Below are 9,884 nucleotides of genomic sequence, written 5' to 3'. Positions count from 1 at the left end.
CCAATTAATTGTAAGACACATTATCAACCTAAGAATTTTTAGGGAAAGAAACATTTTAAATTTACATACTAATTGTAAGATGCATCACAATTTCAAAAACAACAAAATATGAAAAACCATGTCTTACAATCAAAGAACTACCACATATGTTGTTTATAAGAGTTGTGCCTTAAGAAAAAAGAAAGCCAAAAGTTAAAAAATAAACAGATAGACAAAATGTGTCAAACAGCTGAAAGAGAGAGAGACAGCAGCAAAATGGCAGTATTAATATAAACAAGTAGAATTCCTGCTAAATGGGGCATAGAAAGTAATTATATATTGGTGGAGATTAAATCCTTCAAAGTGATCTCATTCTTTGAAGTTTTTGACTTATGGATTTCCCACCCTATCTTAGCTTCCAATAATTATGTAGATTTTCCCATTTTTATTTTCCTTTGGTAATTTTGATTAATGGTTGAGGGGTAACGGGGTGTGCATGGGGCAATAGTTACTCACCTGAGTCAACATTTTCTTCAGAAGTTTAGATCTCTACTTCCCTCTAAAAATTAATTCTAAAAGGAAAATTGGCCTACAATAAAGCAATGAAGATACTTTAAAAGGAAAAAGCCAATGAACAAGGTTATAAAAAACTAATTTAATGGTACTTTTGCTGGTAGTAGAGTTTCTTCACTTTTTTTTCAGATCTTACTACCAAACATTCAGTTGACATTGAGGATATGAAATGCAGCTCCACAGAGATTTTGACCATCCAAAGCCAGAGTGAACCAGAGTACAGTGAACCAGGTAGAAATTTTGAATAGATCATTGAGCTTATCAGGGGTTACCTATTTATGATGTAAAAGTACAATACATTCACATATACAGTCTACTATGAGTCAATTTTCATGTTTAAAATTTGATTATTATAATCCTAGTTGTCTTTTTTTCTCTTATCTGCCCTTTTATATTTGTTACTATCATTAACTCAGAATCCTACCAGCATTAAAACTGAATAATATATACAGGAGAGTTACAAAGATTAGAGAAGAAGAATGGAGGAAACGGCATTAATATTAAAAATAGAAATCTTAAAATATTATAACTCAGTAAATAAAACTTTATATTTTATATCAGCATTAGCAATCTTGTTGACCTTTGTTATGCTTTTTAAAAATTTAAATTTTTAATCTCCCAAAGCAATCTTACCATTCTCTGCTCCATTATCATTGTTAGTGTTGTTATCCTACCAAATTTGAAATCTCAGAATCATCTTTTGTTCCAGTGCAATGCCAAATTGTGTTGCTTCTTAACTATGTTGATGATATGATCATTTAGTTACATTTATATTTGGATCATGTTAATCATCTATTTGGAAGTTTACTGCTTTATTTATGAAAGTCATAAAAGCACACTGACTACTTATCAATAAGTGAGGAGTAAGTTTTTAAGTCCACCCTATAAATGTATAATTCTGTGCTAGGCCTTCTAGAGCCTAGATTCATTAAGGTGAAGAATTACTATCCATAATACTATTTGGTTAACATCATCAATATTTAGTATGGAAATAAAGATAGTACTATCTCCTACGTACTGACAACATAAGCTGTGAGAATTAAAAGCATTAATACACATAAAGGTCTTAGAATTTATCTTACATACAGTAAACTCAATAAAATTTAGCTGTCAATGTATTTTTTAAAAATCACCACTATTATAGTTGAGACACCATGTGATATATATGTAATTCCTTATATAGATGAAAATTTAAGAATGTTCTTTGTATGTTAAGTAACCCAAATTTCTTTTTATTGAAATACTTTTGTTGTAACAGAATGATCAAACATAAGTTGCTTATAAAAAGTCCTAAATTATACTTAATTTTATTCAATGTTTATGTAACTTTAATTTTCATGTATTCCAGGAGAGTTAGAAATGCCACTAACTCATCTACCCCTAACAAGCCAACATTCTTCAGTGAATTCGTTATGTATAGGACTTCAGACATTTCCATCTTCTCCTGTTGGTGAAATGTATGTAAAGATTATATCTAGAACCCAAATTGCAATTCAGAACAAGTAATCTTTAATTAAATATCTCCATATAAAGGCAATTTCCAATATGTCTTTGTGAAAAAATGTAAGAGATAGTATAGTATTTGTAGTAAGCAACTTGAGGGTCTATATGAATATGTATGCACATATTTGGTTTTATATGTGTAATGCATCTCTAGAAGGATATGCAAGAAACAGGTAATATTGGTTATGTTCAGAAGGGAATTGAGTAACCTGGTAATATGAGTAGGAGATTTTTTTCACAATATGGCTCCTTTTTTTAAATTGCAAAATATTAAGTGGGTACAAATGTTTTTGTTACATGGATAGCTTTTATAATGCGTAAGTCAGGGCTATTAGTGTGCCTATCACCTGAATAGTGTTCATTGTACCTGTTAGGTAGGTTTTTACCCCTCCCCCTCCCCATTCTTGATTTCTAATGGCTTTTACTTCTCTCTGTGCCCATTTGTGCCCATCGGTTAATTCCAAATTATTGGAGAGTACATGTGGTGCTTGTTTTTTCATTCCTGAGATACTTACTTTGGGAGTGTTAAACTAGCTTGTTTTTTCATGTTGCCAGAGTTCTTTTGCTGGTTTCTTCTCATCTGAAACCTCTTATTTGAGCTCAGGGCAAATAGATTGGTGGCACACCTGTTCTCCTTTGCTGGGAACTCTCTTGCTTAGAAGGAGAGATCCCTAGATGGCACTTTTGTGACCTACTCTGGAAGATTGACCTGGCAGGAGAGGGGCAGATGCACTAAAAGCCTGTAATGCAGCTGTTCTGTGTTGTCCCATTCCTCTATGATTGTCACAGTCCAAGCCAGTGCTGGATGATCTCCATGCAGAGTGGTAATTTGTTCCCTAGGTCACTGTTGGAAGCTCATGCAGGGGGCTAGACGAGTCCCTTTGCACGGAGGCTAGTGTTGCCGGAGAGTGTGTCTCGTCACTACTATATTCACCAGCAAAAGAGAAATCACTTCCATTTGGTTCTGACTATAAAAACTTAAAAATCCTTATTTTAAAAATGGATTTACAGTAGTCGCTCCTTATCTGTGAGGAATAAGTTGCAAGACCCCAAGTGGATCCCTGAAACAGTGGATGTGATCAAACCATATATATGCTGTTTTTACTTATACATACATACCCATGATAGAGTTTAATTTATAAATTAGGAAGAACAACAATAACTAATAATTAAATAGAACAATTATAACAATATGCCAGCATCACTACTTTTGTGCTTTGGGAACATTAGTTAAAATAAGGGTTCCTTGAACACAAGCACTGTGATACTGTGACAGTTGATCTGATAACCAAGAGGGCTACTAAGTGACTAAAGGCCAGATAACATAGACACAGACATAGACAGACATAGATTCTGGACAAAGGGATGATTCACATCCCAGGCAGAACAGAACAGGACAGTGCAAGATTTCATCATACTATTCATATCAGTGTTCAACTTAAAATTTATGAATTGTTGATTTCTGGAATATTTCATTTAATATTTTTGAACTGCAGTTGACCACGGGTAACTAAAACTGCAGATAAGGGGGGACTATTGTATACCTCAACTGTAAAACTAAAAACAAAGAGGAAAAAGTGTTAAAATTTAAAAACAACATAAGGGAAAATAAGAAGTAATGTTATTGTACCCTTAACTTATTTTTATGGCCCCAATTAATTTGTTTCAGAATAAAACATTTTGGCTGGAAATAATACCCAGTCAACAAATGTTTTTAGTGCCTACCACATGTAAGATTTTATGCTTTTACAGGACTAAAAAGAAAAGTCTGTATAGCATAAGATTTTATTTCCATACTACTGACTACTGACTTGTGAATATATTTTTAGGGCCAAAGAATATATCAAATTCAGACATGTTTTTAGAAAGCTTCACTAAGAGTAAAAATATTTCTCTATACTGGACATGGTTTGCCTGAATATTTCTTTCTTTCACTTTAAAATAATTGCCTACAATCTGAGGTGTCTAGTTGTCAAAGAGACCTTGGTAAGATTCAAGAATTATGTAGATTATTAAATTTTCTAACACATGACCCAATTTTTGGATTATGCAGGTAAATTGTGTGGCTTAGACATAAAACCTAGCTTTCTACTGCCCTAGCCTGTAAGTTTAACTAGCAGTACTTATAATTAGCATGCTCATATGTGTTCCTTATGGACAGAGAAACAGAATACAATCAATTCTAACTCAGGAGTAGTGGGAGATTTGGGGCATAGATTAAGGGGCTTATAAATTAATGGTCTTTCCCCAACCAAGTCTAGAAACTTCATAGTTACTGATGAGTTGTGATTTACACTGAATGTCATGCATATTTCCTCCCTTCTCCAACCAGCACCCCCAAGCACACAAACATACTCACACGGACGCACGTCATTCACTCACACACTCACCAAAATTGAAGGACCCGAATTAAACTTTAGGACCATGCCACTTCCAGATAAAGTAGAACAGACAGAACTTTGATTTCATAGTTCCGATCCTCAGCCAGTGGAGGTTCCAGAATTTTTATATATTAATAGAATGGACTTGGGGACAGCAATTTTGTAAAAAATTTTGTTGAAGCTGCTATTTTCATGATAAGCACAGTAATTTTACTTAGATTGTATTTTATTTTTGGTGGCTTATAGGGTTTGAGCTGGCACAGTTTATGGAGGGAAGTGCTAAAACTCTCCCAAGTCAGCTCCCCTCCAACTCCAGGTTCCATTGAGGGAGGTAGAAGAGGGAGTAACTTATAGGCAAGCAGGAGCAATTAAGGAGTTTACAAATTACCAAACCTTCCCAGGGAAGGAGGAAGTAAGTACTATATTTGTTTTTGGGGGGTTTTGTTGTTGTTGTTGTTGTTGTTTTTTGAGACAGAGTCTCACTCTGTCGCCCGGGCTGGAGTGCCCTGGCGTCAGCCTATCTCACAGCAACCTCGAACTTCTGGCCTCAAGTGATCCTCCTGCCTCTGCCTCCCAGGTAGCTGGGACTACAAATACACGCCACTGTGCCTGGCCAATTTTTTCTATTTTTAGTTGTTTGGCTAATTTCTTTCTATTTATAGTAGAGACGGGTCTCGCTCTTGCTCAGGCTGGTCTCAAACTCCGGAGCTCAAGCAATCCTACTGCCTTGGCCTCCCAGAGTGCTAGGTTTACAAGCGTGAGCCACCGCGCCTGGCCTGTATTTGTTATCTGATCTATGGAACTCTGCTTCATTTTACATTTATAAAATCGAGTTAATTTTTCACTTGCTTTTGAGTGTAAAAAATTCTAATAAAATTTTATTATACAAAAAGACTCAATATTATTAATGTATTAAACTTTAACTCTTCTTTTTTCAGTAGTTTGCTTACTGCTAAAAAATCAGCAAAGAAATATTGTATGGTGTGGCACTTAGGAAGCTGCAGAAGCTCTTTGAACTCATTTTTGCTTACAGGTAAATATTAATTGCTAAATAGAAAGTATAGGTAAAAAGATATAATCAGTAGAAATGTGGAATATTATTTTTCTTTGACCATTTCTTAACACAGAATATATAACTTAGCACAAAGCTAAAATATCCAGATTATCTGCCAGAAGGCTCATTATGCTAAATGCAGTAGTATATGACAAGATCTTGATCACTCTGATTTTCTCAGTAATCCCTATATATGGAAAATAAAAGAAAAAAATACAGGTAGTACATAAAACAGTCGCATACTATAGTTTGTGTTTCTGAGTTTGTGAGTTGGTTGTTAAAAAAAAAAAAAATTCCACATAGCTAATGTTAAAATTAATGTTAAATTTTTTGGTTTCCCAAACTTTCCAAAAAGGATATTTAAAAACATTTTAACAAAATGTATTTATAGTTTAACAAAATAATGTTGAGTTGAATATAAATCTCACACATATAATCTCTTTTCTGTGTCTGACCTATTCCATTATGGAAATGAAAATCTGGATAAAGTATTCTTCTTAAAAATTTTTAAATGAATCACTGAGTTGCATATGGAGGCCAAAAAAAGTGAAAACAGTAACCTTGTAAAGCAAGTAAGCACCAAAGCTGGCTCTCACTCCAAGTGTTTCTGCTAAACTGTGGAGACCTTGAGCTTCTTTTTTTGATATCTGCATGGAGCACAGCATCAAGAAATATCCTACGTGGAGAGTCTAATAAGGGACCGCTGTATAAAACTGGGAGTTCAACCAAGTATGCTATCAAAATAAGAGCAAACAAAAATAAGCCACTACACAGAAAGGGACACTGAATAAATTTGTCTATTTCTACCTTGGAGCTGGAGGAGAGGAAAAGAAAAAAATAATCTCCGCTTAAGTACCTTTAACCAGAAGGCAGCCATCGTGCTAGGTTACAGTGTGAATTCAAACCACCTATATAATTTAAAAACAGGTGATGATTTAATTTTAAAGTGGTCCCAGGTTGACAGTACCCCCCAGAATATGTAGAGAAACAAAGGCAAATCCTTTCTAGAAGAAAATAAATCCTTTCTGGAGGAATGCACTTCAGCCCATGCTTCAGAGAACTTCCACAAAGTTCAAAGAAATATGTGCTAACAGACAAAAATCACAAAATAAATTAGGCATCACAGGTGAGATCCAGCAGAAACAACAGACATCAAAATCAGATCATGTATTAGAAATATCAGACATATAGTATAATATGCATTTGAAGCAAAAAAAAAAAAAGGAAGTGGGAGGGAGAAAAGAAATATGAACAAGGAACAAAAGAAATAACCAAACAGCTTTGCAAAAGAACCATATAAATCTTCTAGAAATAAAAAAGAAACAATTAAAAGCTTAGTGGATGAGTTCAATAGGCACAGCTGAAAAAAGGATTAATGAACTGAAAGATTTGAAGAAATTATCTAGAATCTAGTACAGAGAAACAAAGAGATGAAATATATGAGTGGTTAAAAAATGAAGGATTGAGTGAGATTGCACATGTATCTAATCAGAGATCCAGACAGAGATAATAGAGAAGATAAGAAAGGTAATTTTTGAAGTGATGGCTGAAAATTTTCCAGAATTGTTGAATAACATCAGTCCTTAGATTTATCAAGCTCAGTGATTTCCATACAGGATGGATAAAAAGAATTCCACTCCTAAAGACATCATAATGACTGTACATTACCAAAGAAAACAAAGTGATCTTGTGAGAGAAAAAGAGAAAAATGACAAATTACTTCTCAGTGACACCAGTGAAAGCCAGAAAACAGTGGAATAATGTCATCAATGTGCTGAGAATAAATAACCTGTCAACCTTGAGTCATATGCCCAGCAAAACTATCATTCAGTAACAAGAGTAAAATAAAGATATTTCTGGAAAATAAAATGTCACAGACCTAAACCAAAAGAAACTCTAAAGAATGCACTTCAGGCAGAAGGAAAGCAATCCCTGATGGAAAGTCTGAGACATAAGAAGGAATGATGAGGAAAGATATTTGAATAGATGTACATATATGTATTGACACTAACATCAATAATAATACTTGCTTAGATTTGTATAAGGACAAAAAATGCTGGATTGGAAAAGGAAATATGAGAGTTATAAGCCTCATAAAATTCCCAGTGTTTGGGAGAAGGATAATATTTTATTTCTTTTCTTGGTAGTAGGTGTATACTTGTTCATTCTATTATTTTTCTTTAATGTTTATATTACATATAGCCCTTTGTATAATTGAATATTTCACAATACAGAAATGAAAACAAAACCAAAAAAAGACAAGAGCTCAAATAGTAACTCCACTGCCTACTAGCTATATAATTACCAAGTAATTTAATCACTCTGAGGCTATTTCTTCATCCAATGGAAATAATAATAATAATTTCTATTTTATAAAAGCTTATGTCCATACAAAGACTTATACGTGAATATTTATAGCAGCTTTATTTGTAGGAGCCAAAAACTATTTTGTAATATACAATATATTGTTAACTCTAATTATCCTACTATGCAATAGAACACCAAAACTTATTCTTCCTATATAACTGTAACTTTGTGCCAATCTCTTCCCATCCCCACTCCCCGTCCCTTCTCACTCTTCTGGTAATTATTCTAAACTCTATTTCTGTGAGAATGACTTTTTAGATTCCACACATGAGTGGGATTATGTGGTATTTGTCTTTCTGTGCCTGGCTTACTTCACTTAACACAATGTCCTCCAGGTTCATCCATGTTGCCTCAAATGACAAACTGAATAGTATTTCATTGTGCATATATACCACATTTTCTTTATCCATTCATCTGTTGATGGACATGTAGATTGATTCCATATCTTGGCTATTATTACTAGTGCTGCAATAAACAGGAGTGCAAATGTCTCTTCAACATAACTGATTTCATTTCCTTTGGATGTATACCCAGTAGTAGGATTGCTGGATCATGTGATAGTTCTATTTTTAATTTTTTGAGGAACCTTCAATCTGTTTTCCATATTGGCTGTATTAATTTACATTCCCACTAGAAGTGTATAAGTGTACCCTTTTCTTCACATCCTTGCCAACACTTTTGATTTTTTGATAGTAGCCATTCTAACTAGGATGAGGAGATAATCTCCTTGTAGTTTTGATTTGCATTTACCTGATGATTGGTGATATTGAGCACTTCTTCATGTACCTGTTGGCCATTTGTATTTGTTTTTTTGTTGCTGAGTTGTTTGAGTTCCTTATATATTTTGGATATTAACCTCTCATCAGATACGTAGTTTGCAAATATTTTCTTTCATTCTGTAGGTTATCTCTCTGCTCTGTTGATTGTTTCCTTTGCTCTGCAGAAGATTTTTAGTTATACATTTTTGAAATGACAAAATTTTGAAATGGAGAACAGATTAGTGGATACCAGGGGCTAGTGACTGGAGGGTAGGTGTAGGAGGGAGGTGGGCATGGTTATATAAGGGCAAAAGGCAGGATTTTTGTGATTTGGAACTGTTCAGTATATTGAATGCAATGAGGGATACACAAAACTACACTGGTGATAAAAATTGCATAGAATTTAATACATACATACACACAAGTACAGGTAGAACAGAAAATCTGAATAAGATTGGTGAATTGTTTCAATGTCAGTATACTAAGGTGATGTTATACTACAGTTATCCAAAATGTTACCATTAGAGGTAACTAGGCAAGTGTACAAGAGATCTCTCTATTATTTAATATTTCATAAAACCGCATGTGAATCTATAATTATTTCCATCTTAAAAAAAGAATGAACTGTTGATACTTACAACATGGATGATTTCAAAATAATTATGCTGAATGAAAGAAGTCAGACAAAAAAGAATTCATATGATATGATTTCATTTATATAAAATTCTGGAAAATGCAGTTTAATCTATGGTGGCAGGAAGCTAAACAGTGGGACAGGGTAGGGGAATGGGGAGGATTAGAAGGAGGTATAAAAAGGCAGGAGGAAACTTTGGAAGATAATGAATATATCCATTGTATTGATTATGGTAATGGATTTATGAATGTATACATATCAAAACTTATCAGTTTTTTTGTTCTAAATATAAGCAACTTATTGCCTGTCAATTATACTTCAATAAAGCAATTAAAAATTGTATTTATCTCATAGGATCATTTTAGGATTAATTAAGAATAGTGCATATAAAGAAAGCACTTAGCAGATGTTTTTTAGTAACTAATAATTACTATTATTAATATTAGTATTTGTATTGTTAGTTTCTTATTTTTATCATTATTATTACTGTCATTATAAAAAGCACCATTCCAAAATTAGGGTTTCAAAATTCAAAATTCTAGGCTGGGCATGGTGGCTTACACCTGTAGTCCTAGCACTCTGGGAGGCCGAGACAGGAGGATTGCTTGAGCTTAGGGGTTTGAGACCAGCCTGAG

General features: G+C 33.7%; 1 protein-coding gene across 1 annotated transcript in view; it reads left to right on the top strand.

Annotated features, from left to right (window-relative positions):
- The window catches only part of LOC105807708 (chromosome unknown open reading frame, human C9orf84), a 128,942-nt gene that overhangs the window by 34,083 nt on the left and 84,975 nt on the right, over positions 1 to 9,884 (top strand). The window contains exons 6-8 of the mRNA XM_012641133.1: positions 682 to 783; positions 1,901 to 2,009; positions 5,375 to 5,469. Of these exons, the coding sequence (XP_012496587.1) occupies positions 682 to 783; positions 1,901 to 2,009; positions 5,375 to 5,469 (306 nt within the window). The remainder of the gene's footprint in view (positions 1 to 681; positions 784 to 1,900; positions 2,010 to 5,374; positions 5,470 to 9,884) is intronic.

The sequence above is a fragment of the Propithecus coquereli genome, unplaced genomic scaffold (genome assembly GCF_000956105.1).
Source record: "Propithecus coquereli isolate 6110/MARCELLA unplaced genomic scaffold, Pcoq_1.0 Scaffold163, whole genome shotgun sequence".
Lineage (NCBI taxonomy): Eukaryota > Metazoa > Chordata > Mammalia > Primates > Indriidae > Propithecus > Propithecus coquereli.
This window is presented reverse-complemented; position numbering and strand designations above follow the sequence as displayed.